Source organism: Triturus cristatus, chromosome 3_2, assembly GCF_964204655.1.
Source record: "Triturus cristatus chromosome 3_2, aTriCri1.1, whole genome shotgun sequence".
Taxonomy (NCBI): domain Eukaryota; kingdom Metazoa; phylum Chordata; class Amphibia; order Caudata; family Salamandridae; genus Triturus; species Triturus cristatus.
The window spans coordinates 1,183,239,298-1,183,265,456 of NC_140584.1; the positions used below are offsets into that span (position 1 = coordinate 1,183,239,298).

Genomic DNA, 26,159 nt, shown 5'->3' on the forward strand with positions numbered 1-26,159 from the left:
GACATCGGAAGCATCCTCGACTGAGGAGAAATGAATGCACTCCTCCTTGATAACTCCACAGCTTTCGATACGGTCTCCCACAAGCCACTCATCGGAAAGCTTCAGCACTTTGGTATCTGTGGGCCAGCACTCAAGTGGATGTCCTCCTTCCTCACAGACAGAACTCAAAGTTAGACCCCCACCCCCAAACCTGAGAACGCAAGAAACTCATCTGTAGAGTTCCTCAAGTACCGCCACTCAGCCCAACACTCTTCAATGTCAACAGGATGCCCTGTGCTGACCTCGTCAGAGCCCACGGCAACAACATAGTATACCGCGCCGACTCAACCAGCACTACCAAAGTAAACTTTGGCAACTGCATGAGCAACGTCACTCCTTGGATGAAAAACCTCTTCCTCCAGCTCAACACAGGCATAACCGAAGTACTAATCTTTGGCAACAATCACTACCCCTGGGACGCCTCTTGGCGTCCCTCTGAACTTAGAGCCTTACAACCACCAATGCAGACCATGCCAAGAATCTCTGGATCTTTCTAGACACCAACCTCTCAATGAGCAGACAGAACGCCATCTCAAGCTTCCACATCCTGCGAGAGCTACGTCAGATTTTCAAGTGGATCCCAAAGGACACAAGATGAACAGTTTTATCACAAGTAGACTTTATTATGGAAACACCCTCTACATCGAAATCCAAGCCCATGTCCTACCCATACTCCAAACCACCCAGAACGCGACAAGACTTATCTGGTACATCTCACGAAATAACCACACCATCAATTTACTGGCTCACAGTCCAGGAAAGATGCAAGTACAAGCTACTAACCCACGCATGCAAAGCTCTCCCCAACACTGACAAGCTTTTCTCAACCACCACTTCAACTTCTACCAACCCACCAGACACCTTTGATCTGAGTCCCATGCAAGAGCACACCTCCCTTGCATTAAGAAGATCAGAACTGGAGGACACTCCGTCTCACATCTTAGACCTAGAACGATTTCGCCCTCCCTCAAAGACTTCCAAACCTCCGGATGAAACAGGCAAGATCTCTGTCTCCTCCCCCCCCTCAGGCCTGCCCTTCTCTGCACCTGGATACCATCACAGGTGATTAGCTGCACTCTACAAATCCACAGAACATACATATTCCATCAAGATATTTGTCAACAGGAACACTACAGTCTCACTCCAATTAATCTGGAGTTCAGAAAAGCCTCCAAATTGTCACTCTTTCTTGGATGATCAGTTCTACATTGCAGTCAGGATTTTGCACATAGATGTGGAGCCAGAAATTCCATATTTATAAAACTCCACATGAATTCAGTCACTCCTGAGAATTTCAGCACTGGTCATATTCCTCAATATAGTGATTAATTTTGTTGTCAAATAAGTGTTAGTCTGTTCTTTACCCATATCAACCCAGGCAGCGCAACTGCTTAAAGGTATTTTGCTATTTGCTTAGAAAGTGGAGTACTACACGAATATAAGTCGGAGTAATTCTGCGAAATAATCAAAACCTTTACCAACTGGGTGGAGACTTTGCTTGCTTGAGTGACAATTTGGAAGGGCGAGATGATTATTAATGTAACATTCCCCTCCCAACTCAGGTAAAGGCCAAGACTGGCTCATCACCAAACTTCACAGCTCAGGTATGTTTACCTATATAGAGACCCAACTGGTCTGCAGTTTCCCTAAAGGACATATTACTTACCTTTCGGTAACGCCTTATCTGGTAGAGACAGTGTAGCCCGAGATTCCTTACCTTTGAACGTCCAGGCGTCGAGCTGGACCTGGAAGATTTTTCTTAGCAGTACCCATACACGCCCGTGGATGACATTGGTCAACTCTGCGTGACGTCGCCAGCGTTGACATATCCTCGTCATCAATATAACCGCCACTCTGGTGCGCCAACGTCAGTACTTTTCAAGACTTTACACGCTAGAAGAGCCGAGCCATGGAGTGACTGGCCATGGTGTGTTAAAAAAAAGACCGCCGGGCACTGAAGGGGGAACAGCTCTGACACTAAAAACAATTCCGCAGTGAGGGGGGGGGGGGATGGGTGGGCAGGTAAGGAATCTGCGGCTAGACTATGTCTCTACCAGATAAGGCATTACCGAAGATAAGCAACTTATCCATCTGATAGAGACATCTAGCCGCAGATTCCTTAGCTTTGAAGAGATACCTAAGCAATACCTTCCCTGCAGGTGGGAATGAGGCAAAGTTTTAGACCAGAAAGTCCTGCAGAACAGAACTGCCAAACAGGTCCTGCCTGCGAACCTAAGAATCCAGGCAATTGTGTCTGGTGAACGTGTGCAGAGACTCCTGCGTGGCCGCTTGGCAGATATCAGCAATTGGAACACCATGCTGGAGGGCTGTAGTGCTGCCTTTGTCCTGCTGGAATAGTCCCCAAGGCCTTCAGGAGGCTGTTTCTTTGCCAAGGCATAACATTTTAATAAGAGGATAACAAAGTGCAAGTGTGAGACGGTCTTCTTTTGAACAACACTGGCCTTCTTTGCGACCATGTACCCTATAAAGAGTTGGTCATCCACCCAGAACTCTTTGGTGCAATCAAGTTAGAACGCCAACGCTCTTTTTGGGTCCAGACGGTGGGGACGCTCCTCTTCTTTAGTGTGTGGGGGTGCATAGAAAGTGGGCAGAGTAACTGACTGTCCCCGATGGACGGGTGTTCCAACCCTAGGCAGAAAAGATGCCCTAGTTCATAGTACCACTTTGTCCGGCGAGACGGTCAGGTAAGGAGGCTGTGATGACAGTGCCTGCAGTTCGATCATTCTCCTGGCAGAGGTGACTGCCACTAAAAGGGCTGTTTTGATAGTAAGCAACCACAGAGGGCAGTTGTGCAGCGGCTCAAACGGTGCGCACATCAAGAAAGTAAGGACCAAATTAAGGTCCCACTGTGGCACAAGAGAAAAGAGAAAGGGGAAAGGGGAAGCAAGTGGGTTAACCTCTTCAAAAAGCTCTGCACCAACAGGGATTTATAAAGTGAAGGCTTATCTGGCAGCCAAAGAAAAGCTGAAGGGGCTGAAAGGTAGCCCTTCAGAGTGCCCAGAGCAGAGCCATGCTGGGCCAAGGAAAAGATAAACAGGAGAGCATTTGAGAGACACAGATAAGGGATCAATTAACCTTTCTGCACATTTACAACATTTGTTCCATCAGCAGGCGTATACCAATTTCGTGGATGACGCACACCTGGCTACCAGAATAACGTTGCAAACTTCGGGAGGAAGGTCAAAAGCGGTCAGTTGTCGCCGCTCAATCCCCGCGCAAGGAGGTAGAGAGTGGACAGGTTCTGGTTGTAATCCTCCCAGGATACTGCGACAGAAGATCCTCCTAAAGGGGCAGCCTGATCGGAGGATCAATGCTCATAGCCAGAAGCTCGATATTCAAGACTCTCCGTGCCTAATCCGGAGCCACAAGAAAGACTTGTGCCTGGTCACTCCTAATCTTCTGGAGCACTCTGGGCAGGAGTGGTATGGGCGGAAAGGTATACATGAGGCCAGAGCTCCACTTGCAATGAAATGTGTCGGCGAGCGTGAGTCACCTTGGAAACTCCAAAGCGCAAAACTGACATCATTGCGGGTTCTCTTCGGAGACGAAAAGATCTAAACAAGGCTCTCCCCACCGCTGAAAGAGACTGTGCACCAACTCTGGATGGAGACGCCACTCGTGATTCGCTAAGCACCTTCGACTGAGCCGGCCAGATGTAGAACCACCAGGAAAATGCCCTTTCATTCCAGCCAAGTCCAGAGACGCAGGGCCTCTTGACAGAGTTCACAACCCCACACTGCCCCGTTTGTTGCAGTACCACGTGGTGGTAGCGTTGTCCATGAACACCTGAACCAGCCTTCCCTTGATGGACGGTAAAAAGGCGTTCAGTGCAAATCGGATCGCCCAAAGCTCCAATACGTTGATATGGAGTCTGGCTTCCGCAGGAGACCGTAGTCTTCTGATCTCCACTTCCCCCAGATGGCTGCCCCATCCCAGAAGAGACGCATCCGTCACTACTGTGAGATCGGGGTGGGGAAGGGAAAGGGGTCTTCCACTGACTCAATCGCGGTTTGTCTGCCAGTACCGCAGTTCTTACGCAGTGCTCTCCGATATCTGAACCAGATCGATGAGATTTCACCAATACTGTGCCCATTGGAACTTCAGGTCTCACTGCGGAGCCCGCATGTGCCATCTGGCATGCTCCACCTGCAGGATGCAGGAGGCCATGAAGCCTAACAGCCTCAGCCTCACTCTCACCGAAATACACAACATAGGCCAAAACATCTATATCATAGCCTGAATATCCTGGACTCGCCGTTCGGAGGATAGGCCCAAAACAACCCGGTATCCACAACCACTCTGATGAAAGGATTCAGAGGGAATAAGGTGTTACTGCGGCACGTTGATAGTGAACCTCAGCAAAGTCTGGAGGTGGGAGACAACCAGAGCTCGAGAAAGGGGAATACTGGAACCCCATAATCTCCGCACATGGGCTGCGACCACCGCCATCCCCTTGGTGAACACCAGAGGGACACTGGTGAGGCCGAAGGGGAGCACGGCAAACTGAAATTGCTCAGGGCCCACCGTAAACCGCAGGTAACGACGCTGGGCAGGCTTGGCAGGGATATGATAATAGGCACCCTACAAGTCCAGCACTACCATCCGGTCTTCTGGGTTCAGGGCAGACAGGACCTGAGCAAGGGTGAGCATCTTGAACTTTTCCATTTTGCGGAAGTAGTTGAGGGCCCGAGGTCGAGAATAGGACTAAGGCCTCCGTCCTTCTTTGGAACCAGTAAATAGCAGGAGTAACAACCACAGTCTGTTTCTGGCCCGGGAACCCTCTCTATAGCTCCCTTGGCAAAGAGTTTTGACTTCGTTGTGGAGTAGGGCAAGGTGATCCTCCGTCAGCTGATCGTAAACTGGAGGCATGGATGGAGGTGAGGTCTCGCAGGGGAGGGAGTAGCCCCTTCTGACTATTTGCAACACCCGCCTGTCTGAGATGATGTCCTGCTAGTGGTGGAGATGGAGTATTCTGCCACCAACTGGCCTTGAATGATCCTGGTGGATAGGACTAGGAGGGTTTTGAGGAGGGGATAGTAGCTTGGCTCGACTTCTGGTCTCCTGAACCTCAGGGTTGGGGAGAACAATGTCCACGGCTCAGCAGAGGTTGTTGAACTTGCAGGCCCTCTGGATGGAATAGGGTTGGCGCGCTTGGTAGCCCCTTCTGTAGCCGCGCAATGAGTGAAAAGCAGACGCAGGCCAGGATGTTGTGCTGAGGCCCATGGACTCGGTCGTAGCCTGCGAGTCCTTAAAACGTGTAAGGGCTACATCTGCTTTGTCTTCTAAGAGACTGGAGCCATAAAGGGCATGTCTATACGATTAGCCTGGACATCCCCCGAAAAACCAGACGTCCTCAGCCAGGCGTGGCAAAGTATGTCCACCTTCGTGGAAATCGCTCTGCCCAGCGAGTCCATCGTGTCCAAGCCACATCAGATGATGAAATTCGCGGCATCTCTCCAGTCTGAAATAGCTTGGGAGAGTACAATCTGGTCCTCCTCCGAGACACTGGGCGCACCTGTGCAACCATTTCCCTTATCAAATGTGAATAATGGTCCAAAAGGCATGCGATGTTCACTCACCGCAAATCTAGACTGGCGGAAGAGAACAGTTTTTTTCCAAAGCTTTCGAGTCTCCGGTGTCCCTGTCCGGAGGTGTGGATGGAAATACACCAAGGGAAGTGGAAGCTTGAACCAACAAACTTTGTGAGGCGGGGTAGGGTGGACGGTGATGAAAGATGGGTCGCCCGGTGCAAGGCGACTGAGACGTGCAATCATTCTGTTCACAGGAGCCCATGTCCTGGGCTGTGATGAAGGGCCCAGAGGAACGCCTCTCAAGGCCTCATTGAAAGGCAGCAAGGGTTCTGAGGTGCAGACACAAGGCTGCAGGACCTCTGTCAAGATGTTAGTCTTGACTGCCACTTTAGGGAGCTGTGGGTCCAAGACCTCCACATCCCTACGCACCACCATAGCAAATGATGCCCCCTCCTCTGTAGTCCGGTTACGGGAATACAGTATACCAAACTCTGAGGAGGTGTCCAGGTTACTGGCTGTCGGAAGGTGGATATCTGACTATGGTTACCCCCAACTTTTTGCCTAGTGTCTAGCTGGTTTTTCGACTTAGTTGGCCGGAGATCCTGCCATTCAGGGTCTCAGGCTGTCTGCTCTCTCTTTAAAATGGACTCCATGTACCCTAGGTACATACCCAATTGGTAAGGATCACCTTATTGGACCCTGTACAGTGTACCCTAGGTACCCAGGGCATAGGTGTACCCTAGGCCTCCCAGGGGCTGCAGCATGTATTATGCCACCCCTGGCCTGGCCTTCCAATCAGACACAACTGGCAGATCACTCAGCTGGGGCAGGGTCATGTAATCACCCCTTGCTTAGATATAGTATACCTATATCTACCCTTAACCCCTTCAGTGCCCATGACGAGCTGGACTCGTCATGGGCTGCGGTGGCGCTGTGCCCATGACGAGTCCAGCTCGTCATGAACTCCGCCCGCTAATGGAAGGCGCGGCACTGGGCGGGGAAAGGGGCGGGCATGCAAGGGGTTAAAATAGACACATGTGTACCTGTGAGCCACTCCTATGGCAGGCCTTAACAATCCTGGAGGCAGAGTGCTTGGTAACATGTGAGATGGTGCTCTAGCATGAGCTGAGCCTGTCTGCAGCTTTCGGAACCATGTCCTTATAGCTGTTCTATGATATAGCCTACCATATACTCTTAAAGTACCTTATAATCTTAAACGGTTTTGGTAACTATGGTTTGGCTTTATCAAAACATGTCGTGTAAGGTGTCTAACACTTTGGAATAATACCCCCATACCATTTCTGGTGATGAGGATATTATTCCCCCCTTCTAGAGGGAGAGACATGTTAAAATCCTACTTTGCTGTTTAACTCTAACCAAAGCCTCAGCATCACAAAATGGATGCTGCTGCCACAGGCATGAGTCTGACCTCCTGCTGCTGGGAGTGATCCCGGCAAGGGAGGCTTGGACAATAGGTTTCCTGCTTGGGGAGGTGCTAGCACCTCCCCAGACAGACTTTAGTGTATTGGGGCAGGGAGGGCTGAAATGAATGAGACATGCCTGGGGCACACAAGGTGTCCCATGCGTAGTCCAGTTCAAACCGGCGCTGGGGCACTCCAGCCCCAGCTCTGGCAGGAAACTGGACAAAGGAAAGGGGGTGTAACCACTCCCCTTCATGGTCCCACCCATAGGAGGGACCTTGCAGGTAGCCCAGCCCACTAGCCCAGTATATCAGTAGGTAGCGGAGCCCTGCAGAATTAGATTAACCTGAATCTGCAACTTGAACAGAAACTTTGGACCTTCGACATTCGACCTCAGGAAGAAGACTGAAGAAATCTCCCTTGTGGCCAAGGAGTGACCACCCTGGGCAACCAGGCACCATCCAGCGACTGCTGCTTGCTTTGCTACTGATCCTACGAGGGACGACTGCAGAGACTGACCAGTGCCGAGACACCTCTGACCCAGATCCACATCCGCAGCGAAGATGAGATCCGTGGAGGCGACGGGGGACGTGGGACCGGCGACTTGGGAAAAGTGGCTAGTAACCGACTAGCGCGACTTCTGAGGCTTCCTCGAGGCTGTGCTTGGGGAATTGAGAAGCCCCCATCCCGAGCACCATCTGCAAAGAAGATCAGCTCCCCACACTTCACGTGTTCTGCGTGGGGCCCTTCTGCACCTGAGTTGCTCGACGTGTTGTCCGGTTGCTGGCCCGTTGGCTAGTGACCTCTGCGACGACGAACCTTTGTTTTCATCTTGCTGGTCCGGCTCCTCCAGACTGGCACCCGCTCCTCTGTGAAAGAGAAGCACCCCAGACCTTCCTGGTCTGCACCAGAAGCAAGTCCTCCATTCTGCGTGGGTTCCGCTTGCCAAGGCTTGTTGCCGGGTGAGTAGCGCGCTATACAAATGTCTTGATTGATTGATTGATTGACCCCCACTTGGTGTGTCTCTGGTGCCTGGAGCGCAACCACAACACAAAGTCGTGCTCTGATTGCCGGGCCATGGTGCCGAAAGCTTTGAGGGAGCGGTCCTAAAGATACTCGTAGCCCGGCGCCTTGGAGATTGAACTGCCTATCTTGGTCTCGATCTCGGTCGAGAGAAAGGTCCTAACACCGCTCCGGAGGATCGAAGTCCTCTTCTTCCAAGTCGTTGCTGTCAGATAAGAGGCATCGCAAAAAGCATAAGAAGTCGAAACTTATTTAATTTTGCACTGTCCATCGTGCAACGAGACCGGGGATCCTTGACGTTTAAGGCCCCGCTCCGTGAAGCAGGTGCCTGGGCCAGCTCGGTGTTTACCTCTTTCCGGGGCTGGGAGCAGCCCTCGCCCAACTTAGAGTTTTATGACACCATGTGAGCTATATTTGGTCGGCATGACCCTGCCAGCAAGCCCTTGGGCCCTCAGGCGGAGGAGTCCCCGTAGGTTCTGCGCCTTCTGCTCTGGCGTCACGTGCTCCTACTGGACTCGTTCCCAGACCGGTGCCAGGTGCACCTCCACAGCGGTAGGTGCCGCGTCTGCCGTGGAGATTCTATACAACGCAGGCGCTCACCGGCGGCTCCTCCACAATCCCCATTCTGGACGACACTGAGCCGGTTGGGCGTCCACAGAGGCTGAGACCTGCGCCTACAGAGCCGTACTGCTCCACGCCGTTCAACCTGCCCTATTCTGAAGGGTTGGGAATGGATGAGGAGGATTGGGTGAGGGATCCCTTAAAAATCCTGCAACCTCAGAACATGAACTGGTATGAGAAATTGGGTGATGCCAGTGTGAGAAGTTGGCCTGATATATGATGTCACTAGTTCTAGTGTACACCTTGTATCAGTCCAAACAACCCTTATGGTGAATGGTTGTAAAGTCAACCTTATAGACCAGCTATCCTAGTGGTAGCATGGACAAGAGCAGTCTTAGGCTAAACTCTCTATGGAATAACGTCTGCATTTTGGGAGTGCCGGAACGGGCGGAAGATCCAGCGACGGACCTTTTTGTTCAAGACCTTATACAAAACCACCTACAGCCCCGCTCTCTCCCAATACTTCTCTGTGGAACGGGCCCACAGAGTGCCTGGGGTTCCTCCAAAGCCTGGCGCATCCCTGCCCCCTAGCTGGAATATTTTACTATAGAGACAGAGGCATAATTCTTCAAACTACGTGCTCCTCCCCATCCACCCACAAAATTTGAAAACTCTACAATTACATTCTTTCCGGACATTACAGTTAAGGTCCAGAAAATGAGGAGATCCTTCTTGGAAATAAAAAGGGCACTTTGTGAAAAGAACAAAGTATGCAATTATTTTTCCAGCGAAGCTGCGAGTGACGTCGGATGAAAAAGTTTGGTTCTTTCCGTCTCCGGAGAACGCATGGGATTGGATCGAAAGATGGCAAACTCATGGCCCCCAGAAAACATTATTCACAGCAGCGAACACAGGAGCCGGACAGCCGTCACGATGCCCTCGAACTTAGAGAAGGTCCACGCTAGGACACGGGCCGACTTAAGTCACAGGATTGGGCAGTGGTTTCTCAGACAGCCGCTGTTCACCAAGGTAATGGGGAGCTGTGGGCGACCACCGGGGACTCACCAGAGAAGCTGTTCTTCGCCAAGTAACGTGGTACTGGGGAGTGGATCGTATGATAAATGATTGCTGGGATGGTAAGACCTTTACGATTGTTGTGTTTTTGTTCATTTTAGTTCACCAAGTGAAATGGGTGTGTTGCTGATACAGGCACAGATATCGTTACATGGGCGTTCAAGACTTGAGGTGGGGTGTTATAAGGGCTTGGGTACACAGGCACTCTGCATAGTTGGGGGGTGGTCAGTTTGGAGTCCACGTTGCAGGGAGGCAGGGAGGGGGGTGGGTTCGGGTGACTCCCCAAGGGTTTGTGGTTATGTTGTTTTATGTTTATCATGGTGTACAATGATGTTACCCGACAGTGCAAAAGCGGTGCCTAGCCTATCAATTCCGCCATCTCCCATTAGGACGAGCAATATGCTTGACCATATTGTTGCTCTTTCTCAGAGTATTTGGGGAGATAATGATTTTGTATGCGAGTGTGCTCCGGCACCAGGGCCTTTTAATATGTTTTCTGAATGACCGAACATCAGGGACAGCCTTTCCGACTTGGCTGACTTAAACTGCTTTTGTGGAATGTCAATGGGCTAGGGGATAGAATTAAGAGGGAAATTGGAGACAGGCCCCTGACGTGGTGTTATTGCAGGAGACCCACACCCAGGGTTCCTCATACTCCGCTCTAAACAGATGGAGATAAAAGTTGGTGGCGCATGGGGGTACACCAGAGGTTCTAGAGGGGTGGAGAGTCTTCTGCATAACTCCTTCCCCTTTCAGATCCAGTTCGTGCTACGCGATCAGCTGGGCAGGTTTGTGACATTGACTGGTACATGGGAGGGCAGAGTACTTACTACTTCATTGTATATCCCACCCGGCTCCAACTCCCTACCTTGACTGATCTTGGAGCACATCTGCTCAATTTGCTGGAAGGGGAGTCACTGCTTGGGGGTGACTGTATTGCTGCATTGAGTGGGGACGTTGATAGATGGCCACCAAGGCCAGAGGAACCGGAGGGGGAAGCACTAGGAGATTTTCTAGCAGCCATGAGGTTGCTAGATGTTTGGAGAGCATACAACCCGTCCTCCCTCCAATACACCTATCATTCGGGTGTGCACGGAAGTTTATCTCACACTGATTATGTATTTTGTAGGGCGGATTAGCTCTCACGGTTTAGATAGGTGGGGCACCTCCCTAGTGGTATCTCGGATCACTCTCCAGTTGTAGTTATATATGGAGCTTCTCCCCCGGACAATAGAAATGAGATGGCACTTAATCCCTGGTATTTGCGACTTCCTAAGATTCGGGAAGGGCTAATTGAGGCAACAGAAAACTATTTTAGAGAAAACGTGGGATCAGTGGACTCAGCCTCCATGTTGTGATAGGCGTATAAAACAGTGATAAGGGGTCAGGAAGTGTCCATGGTTGTTGAATTTAAGAAAGAAAAGCAACAGCTGCTCGCCCTTGAAGGTGAGATAGCCCAATTGGAGGAGGAACAAGTGATCGCAGATTGAGACAGAGGGTGGGCCGACTTACGGACAGAAACAGTATTGCAGGGGCTGTTGCAGAACACTTCAAAGTTGTATACAAATCTGCATCTACAGAGGAAGAGGCTAGGGAGCTGTTGTCTACCCTTAGATTCCCTGTGTTGGATGACTCGGAGAGGGAGGAACTTGAGCTCGGCTTGACGAGGTCACCAAATCAATTGGTACCTTGCAATCAGGGAAGGCGATTGGACCGTTTGGTCTTCGGATTGAGCCATTTAAAATAAATGTTTCTACCGTAGCCCCATATTTGGTAGATATGTACGAGGAAAGTGTGGTCGAGGGTATCCTCCCTGAAACAGGGAGGCTGGAGAATGTGGTTGTGATCCACAAGCATGGTAAAGCTCCGGAATGGTGTGGTTCCTACCGGCCAATATCGTTATTGAATCCGGAGGTGAAGATATTGGCAAAAATCTTGGCCACTCGACTGTCGCCCCTGCTTTCTAAACTGATCCATCCTGATTAGTCCGGCTTTATGCCGGGCAGAAACACGGCGCTCAATCTGCGAAGGATTCATGGGGTATTAGGCAGTGCCAGGACTATACAAGAGGATGCAGTGATCATGTCGTAAGATGCCAAAATGGCGTTTGATCTTATTGAATGGCCCTACCTATTTATGGTGTTAGAACGATATGTATTTGGCCCGAAGTTTCTGTCATGGGTATACAATCAACTGGGATAAATCCCTTTTATACATTCTGTCTGGGGAAGATCTTAGGTGGCCCGCACATTGCGGAGCAAAAATTGTCACAGAAGGCTTTCGCTATTTAGGGATCTATGTTACAACTGCCCCAGTGGCCTTTTATGATAATAATTTGGCCCCGCCGTTGCGCCATCTACAGACTGACGTACAACACTGGAAGACACTGCCGCTCACATTACTGGGCAGAGCAGCCTAATATAAGATGATGGCTTTGCCTCGATTTGTTTACGCCTTGCAAAATACACCTTTCCCCGTCCCACCCAAGTATTTTCAGTCTGTAGACTCAGAGATCAGGCCCCTTCTATGGAACAATGGAATTCCCTGTGCCTCCCTAACAAAGCTCACGAAGAGCTGGTACGATAGTTGCATTGCTCTCCCGGCACTCAAGAGTTACTACTGGGCTTCCCTATTAGCAGTCACCAACCACTGGGTACATTGGCCAGTAACTGAGCCTGCCTACAGAATGGATAGGTACAATATGGTTGCAGTCTCCTACCAGCGGGAATTATATGGAGGGCGGAAATATGCCCCGGAATATACTCTGACCTCAACCACGGTCGCTTTGTGGTGCGCGGCCACCTCTGCTTTGGGTTGGAAGAACAAGATTACCCTAGCAACCCCCCTCTGAGTCGGACCTATTGGGACACTTGGCACACAGCCCGGGATTTCTTAAGTGGGATCTCATTGGGCTCTCAACAGTGGAGGACTTATGGGCAACAGGTAAAGTTATCCCCTTTAGTGCCCTTCAAAGAGACTATGATCTAAACCCGGGGAAAACTTTCCAATATTTGCAAGTTTGTAATGCACTGTTGTTGCAAAGTCGCCCTGGGAACCCCCCCAACGTTTTGCTGAATGGTACTGGTGGTAACTGACTGACTGACCCTGGGATCTGTCTAACCCGGCCCAGGGCCAGTGCAATGTTGAAAGATACACGTTTAGAATACAGTGAAAACACCTACATACACTAGGGAACACTATGGTATGTGGTACCCCTGTGATTGGCATGACCTACCCCCTAGGGCCCTAGTGCATATTTGGGCAGGGGGATTGAAACTACCTATCAGCCCCTAGTATAAATTGGGCATTGGCAGTTTAGAGGCCAGCAGCTCTTTTGCACTTGCATATGTGCACTGCTGAAGCCTGAGGTCAGTTTTAAAAGTGGCCCTGGGTGGCAGGTCTGCTTTTAAAATGTAAATGGTGCTAAAACTCGACTTTGGGGCACTTACAAATGGATAACCTACAATGTTTCGGCAAATTAGGAACCACCAGGGTCTCCCCTAGGTGTCCCAGGGGTGGGGAGTCAGGTAGTTATAAGGTAGACTCTTATAAAATGAGTTTTATATGCCCTGAGTTAAGTGAAATTTCACATTTCACTCCCTACATTGTACTAAAGTGCTGCCCAAATTCGACTTTGATGCTAGGAGCCCTGTGGAGGGGGATCTGCAATATTTCTACAGATTCAGAATCCCTAGAGTCTCCCCTAGCTGTCTCATGGAGTGGGGGTTTTGTAAGTCCTGGTGCTGGAAAAATGGCCCAAGTCATTTCTTCCATTGTGAATCCCCTGCCACATAGGTTAACAAAGCAGGAATTTGCGAGATGATAGGGGGAATTTAGTGAATTCAGACGCGCAGATCGCGGAAGCCTTTGCAGAGCACTTCCGGGCATTCTATGCTGCTCGAGACCTGGGCTCGCAAGAGGACGCGCTACAGTACATGACGGATCTCGATCTACCGGCGCTCGCAGATTGTGACATCAAGGAGCTGGAGGCCCCCCTTGCGCTAGACGAAGTTACAAAGGCGTTGGCCAAGCTGCGGGTGGGGAAGGCGCCGGGCCCGAATGGGTTCCCCGCGGAATTCTTTAAAAAAACGGCGGATCTTCTGGCCCGCCATATGCTGGCGTTATTTGAGGGGGCGCGGGAAGAGGGGTGTCTCCCCCCGGATCTTAGATTGGCCACGATTGTGCCGATTTTCAAGGAGGGGAAACCGCCGGAGGAGCGCACGTCGTACCGCCCGATCTCGCTGCTTAACACGGAGGTGAAGTTGCTGGCGACGGTGCTGGCCCTCCGGTTGCGGCGGGTGATCCCAGACTTGGTCCACCTGGATCAGACGGGCTTTCTCCCCAGTAGGGCGACAAGATTGAATCTGAGGCGCTCGCACAATTGGCTACAGGTGGTAAGGGGCCGGCGGGACCCTCATTGGTTTCTCTCCTTAGACGCGGAAAAGGCATTCGATGCGGTGCATTGGCCCTTCCTGGAGGGCGTTCTGGGACGTCTGGGATTCGGACCTGTCTTCCGCCAATGGGTGAGATTACTGTATACGGGCCCGAGGGCGCGGGTGAGGGTCAATGGGGTTACATCGGGGGAATTCCCTATTTGCAGGGGTACGCGGCAGGGATGTCCGTTGTCCCCCCTGCTCTTCACGTTGACGATAGAAGTGCTGGCGGCGCGGGTCAGACAACACCCAGAGATTCGTGGTTTTCGGAAGGGTCCGTTGGATGACCTGGAGGAAAAAATATCTCTATGCGGACGATGTCCTTCTATATGTTACGCACCCCGATACGACAATCCCGGAAATTTTCTCCGAGCTGGAGCGCTATGGTGCCCGCTCGGGTTACAGGGTGAACTGGCATAAGTCGGTGCTATATGTCCCGGAGGGGCGGGGGGACTGGCCGAGTCTCCCAGACAGGCTCCAGGCGACGACAGAGGGGTTTCAATATCTGGGAGTATATATAACACTAGACCGGACTGTCTCCTACGACAGGAATGTTGGGAGGGTTCTGTCCAATTTCGTGGAGGATGCGCAGAGATGGCGTCGGCTGCCGCTTACGCTGCTGGGGCGTGCAGCCATGTTTAAGATGATAACGCTGCCCAGGTTCCTGTATGCGTTACAGAACGAATATTATCCGGTCCTTCGGCGGGTCTTTCGAGAAATTGACTCGGAACTCCGTAGCTTTCTCTGGCTTGGTAGACAACCCAGGGTAGCGATAAAGACCCTGCAGAGGCATCAGTATAGCGGAGGGATCTCGCTTCCCAACATTGAGGCCTACTACTGGGCGGAACACCTGGTCTACATTAATGATTGGCTTCACGCCCCGGCAATGCACCCGACGTTTGCTATGGAAAGACATGTCATGGGCGCCCACTCGTGTCATTATTACCTATATGGTGGCAAGGGTACGGGACGGCTACTGCTGGCCACTAAAATCACCCTGGCGATTTGGAAAAGGGCGACCCGGGAGATTGGCTGGGACAGGAAACTAAGTAGACAGACGCCCTTATGGCACTGCGCGTGGCTACCAGAACTGAACAAGTTGAGGAGGTTCACGCAATGGGATAACATCGGGGTGTCGACACTGGGAGACGTGCTAGTGAGAGGGGAGTTGAAATCCTTCTCGGTGCTCCGCAGGGAATTTGGATTGCTCCCCACGCAGTACTATAAGTACGCGCAACTGAAACATGCTTGGCAGGCAGAAGGGATACAGACGGCTTCTCTTCCTGAATATGCACCTCTAGAGGGAAGATTGCTTCAGGAACACATGGTGGAAAGGGCGGTGTCCCTCACATATCGGACCCTCATGAACAATATGCCTGATAATCTGGGGGCGCTTAGGGCGACCTGGGAGGCGGACGTGGGTGAGATTGACGAGGTGGACTGGGATACAGTTCTCGTGCACCCACGAGAGGTGGCGATTAAGTCCCGGCTACGGTTGATCCAATTCAATACTCTGCATAGAACGTACTTCGATAGAAGACGACTGTTCAAAATGGGACGGGTAGGGGACACGTCGTGTCTGAGATGCGGGCGGGAGGGAGGGACTTTCTTCCATATACTTTGGCTCTGCCCGCAGATTCAGGGGTACTGGCGGGGGATCCTAGGGGAGCTGAGTAAGGTGCTGAAGGTGCCACTACAGGAGGACCCCAAGTTAGTGTTACTGGGTATGACACATGATGTGGACCTTCCCCGCCCGCTGCTGATTTTCCTAGTGCTGGCCCTGGTGGTGGCGAAGAGAGACGTAGCAAAATACTGGGGGGCACCCTCGCCTCCCCGCTTGGAGGAGTGGAGGAGGGGTCTTGACATCTACATGGCGGCAGAAAGGGTCACGTACAAGGCGAGAGGCTGCCCCAAAAAATTCACCAGGGTGTGGTCCAGATGGCGGAGGTATCACGGCCTGGAGGGGGGACTCTAGTGGGGTGGTGAAATGGAGGGGGCCGGCATGGTTCATGGATGACGTCCACAGCCCTAGGGCACAGACAATGGTATATATTGAAGACGCTGATGTCAGCCGCGGCATAGGTCCGAAACAGACTTCCGGTGTGATGAGAGAGGGGTGGGTGTGGAGGGCGGGCGAGGTGGGGGTGGTGCTCAATACTGACCTGACTGTTCGGTTGTTTTACTTTGTGTATAGCTGTACACCAAAAATGCCAATAAACATTTTTTTTTTTTTTAAAACAAAGCAGGAAGTTATTAATTAATAACTTGATAGGAGAGGGCTAGAGGTCCCATTCAAAGACTTCCCCGAATGGTATTAATAAACTCAAGTATATGATATGGTTGAATTTCTCCTAAAGTGTACATACAAGAAGTTATAAGACTGTTTGTAACTCCAGATTCAGCCTTCCAGTGGTCGGTCGTGATTGGTCAGAGTTAAGTGGATTGGCCAGGCTGCCTTGAAGAGGTGATGAAGAGCCCTAGGGGTTAACCAGCTCTGCTGGGAGGGCAGTGTGCTGCTACACAGGAATTCCAGAGCAGGGGGAGGAGTCGTAAACCATGGTCTTCAAAGGGAAGAGGAGGCCTTAATGTCATTTACAACTCTAAACTCTTCATCTCTGCTAGAGCCAGGCTTATGGAAGGAATGCACAGATGCAAGGGGGAGTGTTTAGGGAAAGTAAGCCATCCTAGGGGTGTGTTTAACCAGCTCTTACCTCCCTGCTGGAAAATCAGCCATTATGAATTTGGAGGATTTGGTGCACTCTGGGACAAAATAATGCCACACTCTACAGGATGTGGTCATATTTTTGGGGAGTTGCCCTGCTCCAATTGGTCAGCAGTGATCTCTTGCTTGACCCAGAGAACTGGGAATAGGTATCTGAGAGGGGCAGAGCCTCTCAGATCTGCTGCTTAAAACTTACTGAAGCAAGACATTGCCAAGCTGATCAGATTGCTGCGCGAAGATTTCTAAGGTCTGACCTCTGAAGACTGCACCACCTGAAACTACAGCCCTGTGGATAATCTTGCTGAAAAAGAACTAAAGAGTGGACTCCCTGAGAGCTACAGGTTAAAAGAGCTCATCTGGACCATCACCACCCAAATCTGCACTTTGGAGAACCATCAGTGGATTTGTAAGGGTTTTGTACCAGTGGATTGTGGGAACTGAAGTCCTTAACTTTCAAGGACCATCTTGGAGCTTCCAGACCCTTGCAGTGAGTTTGAGACACTTTGGGGAACTTCAGGAAGGAGTTCCAGGAGTTTGGAGAACTTTGGAGAAACTTGAAAAAAAAGCTCCATAAAGCGACCAACTCAACCTGGCCAGCCAGGCTACCTGCCTTCAACCGCGAGCCGGCCATGGTCTCCAGGTTCGTCCCGCTAAAAGCTCCATAGGTTCCACTTCTAGCGTTTGACCGGGAGTAGAAGAAATCCAAGGCTGGCGAACCCTCACCGAATCTGGCCTGATGAAGAGCATCAAGGGACCCCACGAGAAAAAGCTCCGTAAAAGTTTCTAAGTCAAAATGAAGAAAAGGTGACTGGGAGCAACCGCGAAAGCTAATCCGCCTGCCTTCAACCGTGTGTCGGCCTGGATCCTGGGTTTGCCCCGCTGAAACGCTCCGGAGGTCGGACTTCCATAAGTTTGACCAGGAGCTCATCGCAAGGCTATCCCGCGAAATCTTTGAAAATTTATATCTCCGGTTCCCTACATTGGATTTTTGATGTTTTGGTGTCATTTTAAAGATACAAATATTTCCTATTTTTATAAATTGGTGTTGGATTTTTATTATGTGTTGTGTCTTAATTAGTTACTGAATTGGTGTTTTTAAATGCTTTACATACCTGTCTTTGAAGCCAAGCTACCAAGGGTTGAGCATAGGAATAATTTTCCAAGACCTAGGCGGAGTCCTATCATGAGTTAGTGGCATTATTGCCAGTGGCAGACCTACATTTGCCACTACCAATAATCCACTTTCCAACAACTGTATAAAGCAGTGCCCAAGGGCCCGGATCTCCCAGCAGCCTCGCCACTGGAGGACAGACTCCTTGATGATTATCTGAAAGATAAAGTAATCTCCCTGACCTAAACGAACATCTTAAATAATTCCCCAGACGCCTTGGTGAAGGTCCGTGCAAGGTGGGTGGAAGAAGTGGGAGATTTAGATGATGAGGAGTGGCAGGAAGCACTCGCCTCCACTCGGGAGGTTGCAATGCATTCTAGATTTAAGTTAATTCAACTTAAGCTCCTCCATAGAGTTTATTATACTGGTGTTGCATTGGCTAAGATGGGAATCTTAAGCTCCCCACTATGTCTCAAGGGTTGTGTCCAAGTGGGTACATATCTGCATCAGTGATGGGAATGCCCGACGATACAGCAGTATTGGAAGAAGATAACCTTTAAAATGTGGGAGGTCTGCGGGATAAGTATGGAAGCCACCAACTGACTCTGCCTTCTTAACATTTGGGATGCAACAGACTGGACGGCTAAAGAACAGATCTGGGTTTCCCTTGGTAATGTAGTTGCAAAACGTAACATAGCTAGAGCCTTGAAGGGAGACACGACACCTAAACTTCGGGATTGGGAAGCTGACATGGACTGGTGTATGCTGACGGAGAGGGTGATCTACGAAGGGAGGGGTTGCCCCCAAAAATGGACTAAGATCTGGGGGACCTGGAACGAAGCGAAGGGAATGCTATGTGCACCTTTTCACGATCCCTCTATACAGGAACGTATTACTTTGTGAAATTAGTGGTCATAATGGAACTTGACGATATGTAATGTAATGGCAATGTTGATATGTACTGACAAATTGGTAATGGTTAAGGTACTGATGCACGATGTCACTTTACGATATGCTGTCATAAGTTTGGTTTCCTTATTCAATAAAAAAGATTTTTTTTTAAACTGTGCAACCACATGCATGAGTTCTCAGGCATTCCAGTCGGACAGACTCACTGGATGTATGAGATCATTCAAGACCATTCTTAAGGCAGTTACAATGGAATGGGTCACAACGATGTCCCTTTAGACAAATAAGTGATCCTACATATCTGCGACACACAACATTAAGGATTTAAAGGAGATCCACTGCATCCCAATCACATCTGAAATTATATCTTGTATAATGTAAAAGAGCACTGAGCACATCTTCTTAATGCAATCAGTAGCATCAACAAAATAAAAGTAGAACTCAAACTGATATAGCTCAGTTAACCTTCCAGCTTCGGATTTCATTATCACTCACGTTATAGGTGCGGAGGACGCAGGTCGGTCCAGCCTCAGAGTGAAAACACATACTACTCTCTCAAGTATCTTTAATGTTAACCTCAGTCAATTGTTGCCCCAGGAATGAGAATTTTTTATGCATTTCCATTAAATTTAGGGTGCAGTCTTGCAGGGTAAGGCACAGCATACCTGATATTTTTTTGTCGCAGGAGCTTGTTCATCTCTATTAATGATTTTCTGGCCTCCTGTACTGCTTCTGTAAAATCCAGAACGGAGGAGATTGTGGCCCCATCAAACCGGACGTCAGGCATTGGTCTGTAAATGTGCAGAAAAGTATCTCAGTCTGTATAATTTAAGAATCTTGGGATAGGACATAGAAAGCAGCCAGGCTTGGGTCTGGGGCCCAAGGATCGGTGAGCTCTAGCCTACAAGAAAACCTCCCGACCATACAGTTGTACAAGAATTTTAACAACAAATTACTAAATAATGTTAGGGCGATTTGGGTATTGTACTCCCAAATCCTAAAACTGTTGCAATGGGACAGCTCATCTATGTCCTCATTTTGGGCATAAATTTAAAAAAAAATCCTTAATTAACTTGCCTATTTTGTCAGCTAAAGATTTTATTAGATCTTCAGATCTCCTGGTTTCAGCACAGTTCATACACACTGCATGTTTTATTGCACGTTTATTCATAGCTCAGTACAGTCCGGGTACCTCCTACCCAGATAGTCTGGGGGTGGGGCGGGAATGGTCCACCATCTCCAACACAAGCGGCAAACTGAATCTCAATCCCAAACCGCCCTACGCGCCACAGCAACACCTCTATGACAATCTACACCAACTGCACAGTCATGATACAAGCCAACAACAACAACCTAGATGCATTTGTCTCTCTCGTCCCCTCGCTGCCAAAAGCCCTCACTCACATAACTCCCACCCGAGCAACCCCCTATCCCCAGATAGATTGACACCCTGGAAATCTCACATCATAATCCCAAAACGTATGCCAAAAACGCCAACATCTGCCCCCCGATCACCGACCTCCTCCCACCCACCCCTGTCCCTTGATGCACATAATACCCACCTCCCCTCACAACTAATCGGAAATAAGTCTCAGAGGAGACTCCCCAACCCCCCGCAGACTGATTCCTCCCCCCTCCTCCTCTTATTACTATTCCCAACAAACGACGGAAACTATCCCTCGGTCAAGGACCCAGAACTCCCTCCCCTTACCAGCTCGCAATAGGCGGCCGCCTGAATCACAACATGCTAACTCACGCCTCATGTCCATGTCTATCCACAGGGATAACAGAGGCAACACTAACACCAAAAGTCAATCCCTCAAACAACAAGCTCTCCCCTTCCTGGGACTACCTTTCTCAGGACAGCCCCAACCCAGACTCCCCCATTCCCTCCTCCTCCGAGACAACTCAGAGACTTGCTATTCTAGAAAGCCAGCTAGAAACGGTAATTCTGGGCCTTAACAAAATCCATAAACTCTCCGCTCCCCCAACGTCTATCCAACGCCCACACTCTACACCCACATTCACCAACACTAAACACTCAATTCTCCCTAAGGCTCAATGGCCCAGCTGGAACACGACAACCCTCTTGAACCAGCCACAGAGACAAAAAAAGAACAAGAGCCGCAATCAATATCCATGGAAGAGGCAATCGATCTTGCCATCTCTTACGACGCAGTCTGTATTGTCACCCCAAGCTCGAAGATCCAAGTCATCACTGGATTTGGAAGAGACCGCTCCCCTCATAGAACACCGAGACCTCCAGCCTTCCTCACCAATATCCCCAGGGCCCCGCTAGAAAAAAACCTCAATAACATTGGGATGATCAATTGCATGCTCATAAATTGCAGATCGGCCAAAAAACATGCAACAGAGCTGGCAGAAACCATCCTTACACATGACAGACATAACGTTCATCACTGAAACATGGCTGAATGAGTTCTCTTCCCCAACCTTCGACATGCTTATGCCCCCGGGCTTCTTAGTCATCAATAAAAACAGAAAAAAACAGCGAGGAGGAGGCATCGTTATCATATACAAGAGTAACATCTCCGTAACGGAAACGGACTCCTTCAAATACAACATGTTTGAATACACAAGAGCTACCATTAAGACGAAGGATAATAAATCACTATACTGCCATCTCCTCTACCACCCGCCTGGCAACGACACCTCATTCGGAGAACACCTTACCGACTTGATAACTTACTGCGCACTCCGTGACTCCAACATTATACTAGGTGACCTCAATCTATACTGGAACGAGGAAAACAACCAGTTGATCCAAACCCTGACCGAACTTCTACATAAGAACAACCTCAACCAACAATGCAAAGAGCAAACTCATAACAGAGACTCAATCTTAGATGCCATCATTGCTCAAGTAGATGCAGTCACCATCGACTACACCCTACCTGTTGACTGGTCAGACCATCATATCATTCTATTCCACATCAACCAATCGAGCCCCCGCCTGCCTAATACTCAGGAAATCCCCCCCACCCCTACTGGGCAAGGAACCTAAGAAAGATTCTGCTTGATAACATGGACGAAAGGTTAAGTTCACTCCTTCCCACCTCCACAGATGACCTATCCACAACAGAACTCACGAACACTACAACTATGACCTCCATTCTGGACCAAATGGCTCCCAGAAACAAAAAAGAGCCAGGAACATTCCATCTAGATCCTGGTTTAACACAGACTTAAACTCCGAAAGACGACAACTAAGAGCTGCAGAAAGACTGACAAAACAACCCGTCCACAATCCTCCTTGATCAACTCAAATCAAGAACGTAGGAATTATAAAAAACACATCAAAAAAGTTAAAACATCCTTCTGTGATGCCCTTGATAATGCCAAAAATGGACCTAAAGAACTCTTCAATCTTAGACAACAAACTTCCAAGCCCCCTGCATCCTCAATGCAGCTCTCCAAAGACCTTTATAATAACTTTGCCAATTTCTTTAATGACAAAATCGCCAACATTGAGCTCTCCCTGGACAATCACAGCAGCCCCCCCCCCCCCCCCCCCAACAGAAGCTCACTCCCACGGACAGATTTCACACCCAAGCACCCACCGAACAGCTGGAAATCCTTCAACCCCATCGCCGAAGCAGAGATCATCAACTGGCCAAAAAGCTCAAACGCACCCTAGCCCCGCTCTGGACCAAGCTCATTAATAGCTCCCTGAGTACCGAAGTCATGCCTGATTGTTTCAACATCAGACAAGTCACACCACTACTAAACAAAACGGGTTCTGACACAATCTGAATAACTTCAGACCCGTCTCCAACCTCCCATTCCTAGTTAAAATCCTGTAAAGATGTGTTCTCCTGCAGCTCACCCAACATTTTGGACAACACCAACCTCCTAGACCCCCACCAATTGGGTTTCAGCAAAGGATGCAGCACAGAGGCAGCTATCCTGAATGTACTAGATGTCCACAAATCTCTCGATACGGACCAGTGCGGTCTACTCATACTCCTGGATCTATCTGCAGCCTAAGACACGGTTGACCACAAACTACTCACTAAGGTACTCCGAGAAAGAGTCAGAGCAGAAGAGGTGGTCTTACAGTGGTTAACCTCCTTCCTGCAGAAGCTCACCCAACAAATAAAAATCAAAAACCTCACGTCTAACCTACTCAGTCAGCAGGGGGGTCCCCAAAGGATCAGTTCTCTCCCCACAACTCTTCAACATCTACATGGAACCCCTCACCACAATACTCAAAAAACCCAACATCCCCTTCCACCTCTATGCGGCTGATACGCAGATCTTTCTAGAGAACTCCTCCACTGATGACATCCAGAGATTAAATGACACTAAGAGAAATCCAAACACTGGTTATCCCTCAATCATGTGAAACTCAACCAAGATAAAACGGAAATCCTCCTCATTTCCAACAAAGAACAGAACCACCTACTCACAGAATGGATATAAGCTCTTGATGAACAACTGCAATCTTACCATGGCCGACTGAAGAATCGCTGGGAATCACTCTGGACCCAAAATTAGACATGTACAAACACCACAAAGAGGCGCCTTCCTAAACCTGCTCAATAAAATAAAACCCTACATTGCTCCCAACGACCTCAAACTAGCTACCCAATCCCTAGTCCTGTCCAGACTAGACTACGGCAGTGCAACGCTCACAGGAACAGCAAAACCTCACCTAGCTCCACTCTTATCAACTCTTAATGCAGCAGCAAGAATGGTCACCGGAGTGAAGAAATATGAAAACATCTCGCCTGCACTCGGAGAACTAAAATGTCTCCCAATCGAAATGCGTACCAATTTCAGAACCTCACGCACAAAGCCCTGCACACAGGGAAACATGCATACCTGGCCTCCAAACTCAAGAAAGCCAGCCAGTCAAGGATTCTTAGGAGTACTAACACTCTACTCTTCATTCCACCAAAAACGCACAAACAAAAAACCCTATCTCGATCCTTCTCAGGAAATGAGTCCAGAATCTGGAACTCCATCCCAATCCATATCAAGACTAACCCCTCCTTTTTAAAATTTAAAAGGCATCTCAAGGACCTCTACCTCAACCAGTCTCTTCCGATTGGATATCTGCCATCTTATCGCTGAATCTTTCCCACCGCAGCTCACTGCCACTTTATAACCAAGTCTTCCACCCCGCCCACCCTCGACTCGTTCCTTGGTCTCCCCCTCCCCGAAAGGACTTAGTCTCGACTCAATGTATATAATACTGTTGATCTCTCTGAGAGCGAACCTCGTCACGAGTCATTGTATATACTACTGTTATATTTTGGGAATTCTTTGCTATTAACTCTGTTAAGCGCTCAGATACTTTCGATTCGTCACGAATCAATGCTTGTATTACTGCTTTTATCGTATAACTTTGTCGCCACTAATGTTGTGAAGTGCTCTGATACTTTCAGGTATGGCCAGCGCTATACATAACTCTTAAATAAATAACCCAAAACCCCCAATACACAACCCAGGGTTCAGGCAGGGGTCCTGTGACACAAGTTACCTATGATCTGGCTCAGTTCAGCTGCATACAGAGGCCATTAGACTACTGTGAGAGGCCCTACCATATAGGCTCTAACGTTTCACAATCACTTGAAAGAGAAAAAAGAAAATCACTTCTGACCTTTCCTGCACACAATACACTGAGGAGCTAACCACATCTGAGGAGCCCAGTAATATTAATGGCACATAACACGCTGCCTATGTGCTCTCTGCTATGCTCCTCACATGGGTGAGGCGGGGGGTGCACAACTATCAGTCGACACTCTGCAGTGGACTCAACATTCCATAACCATCTCTGGACATGGACGTGAGGCCACAAGACCCATTGGACCCTAACTGAATAGGACTAACTTATACTCTTTTTTACTGTTCTAAATAGAATTGTGGGTGGTCAAGAAGGAAGCCCACTAGTCTTTTGGGATACTGTATGTAGCCCTGTCCAGGTAATATAGACCCTTTAGATTACTATCCCTAATCCTAACAGAAATCACTGTACAGAAAATTCCATGACACCAACACGAGAAAGCCTAACTTTAGCGACCAGGGCAATACCAATTAAGCTTGTCACAAAGATAAAACAAGGCTGAGCAGATAGAAGGCCCTGTGGTCAATGCAGAGACTCAGAAAGAATCCTCTTCGGCAGAAGCTAGTGCAATTTTATTGAGAGCAGCAGAAGCAGAGGAGCACCGGTGAAGAGAAAAAGCCAAAAGCGCAACAGCAATTTGAATGTAGACGAGACTCTTGCTTAAATAGTCTGGGGAACCCTAAAAGAGAGAGTGCCTATAGACTTAAGCGCCTCAAAATAGCCCAAACGATCAGCAGTCAGCAAATAGCAGGAAGAAAAGCAAGTACATTAGAAAGCATTTGTAAACGAAAAAAAACAAGTGGAACCAACCTATTTACCTGGGCCGTCAGATGATTTGCTGTCAAAATGGCACCCCATGTTCCTGACAACAGACAAACCTACCGAAGGAAAGTTAGATGGAGATGGCCAGAAATCTCGGGGGGAAAGCATGAGGAATCTTGCTCATGGCGTGGCACAGAATCTCAATTTTATCCTCAAATAAAGCTAGGGCATTAGAGGTTAACCAGTTTGTGATTGTATGCACACAGTGATGAAAATTCTTAAAGGGAGCAGGTGACAGAGTCCACAAAGATGACAAGCTGGGTGTGGCCTGCATAGTTCATGAAGTCAACATTCTGATGAGCTGAGCTAATGTCCTCAAGTAAATATTAAACAGAGTAGGACTTGATGTCGAGCCCTAAGGAACACACTGTTAAATGGACAGGAACTCGCTTGGAACGGCGGGAGATGAACCACTTGAGCTCAGTTAAGCTAGGATGCACACCACGTCATGCTGTGTCCTTAATGCCAATTTCAACAAGTTTGAAGATCAAGATCTCATGGGAGACTGCATCGAAAGCAGCTGACAAACCTAACAAATGCCAAGGCAAAAACACTGCCCTTATCTGCTGCCCTCCTTAGGTCACCCAGGACAAAAACCAGCACGGTTTAGTCAGCTGCCCTGCTTAGTTAATGCATGACAGAAACCAATGCGATTTCAGTTTCATGTGTGGGATCAATGCCAGACTAGGCGGGTTTTTTTCTTTTTTTAACTAAAACAGGGGCAGAGAACAGGCCGCCTTCCATTCTAAAGGCAACAATGCAGGAAGGCATTCCAGATGGAGGGCAAATCCTCTGAGTACCAGTGAGAGGCATACAAGGACAGGAAGGGTTTAGGACCCAGAGAGCAGCACTGAAAAACCTCAACAGTCCTGCATCCCAAAAAATAATGTGAGGCTAAGGCC

The 26,159-nt window shown here is 49.2% G+C and overlaps 1 protein-coding gene across 7 annotated transcripts in view; it reads right to left on the minus strand.

Moving 5' to 3' along the window:
* The window catches only part of TTLL4 (tubulin tyrosine ligase like 4), a 525,559-nt gene that overhangs the window by 351,318 nt on the left and 148,082 nt on the right, over positions 1-26,159 (minus strand). For 5 of the 7 annotated variants that reach the window (XM_085650089.1, XM_085650090.1, XM_085650093.1 and 2 more), the window contains one exon: positions 19,511-19,636. The exons of the other annotated variants lie outside the window; for them this stretch is intronic. In XM_085650089.1, the coding sequence (XP_085506215.1) occupies positions 19,511-19,636 (126 nt within the window). The remainder of the gene's footprint in view (positions 1-19,510; positions 19,637-26,159) is intronic. 7 annotated transcript variants of the gene reach the window in all.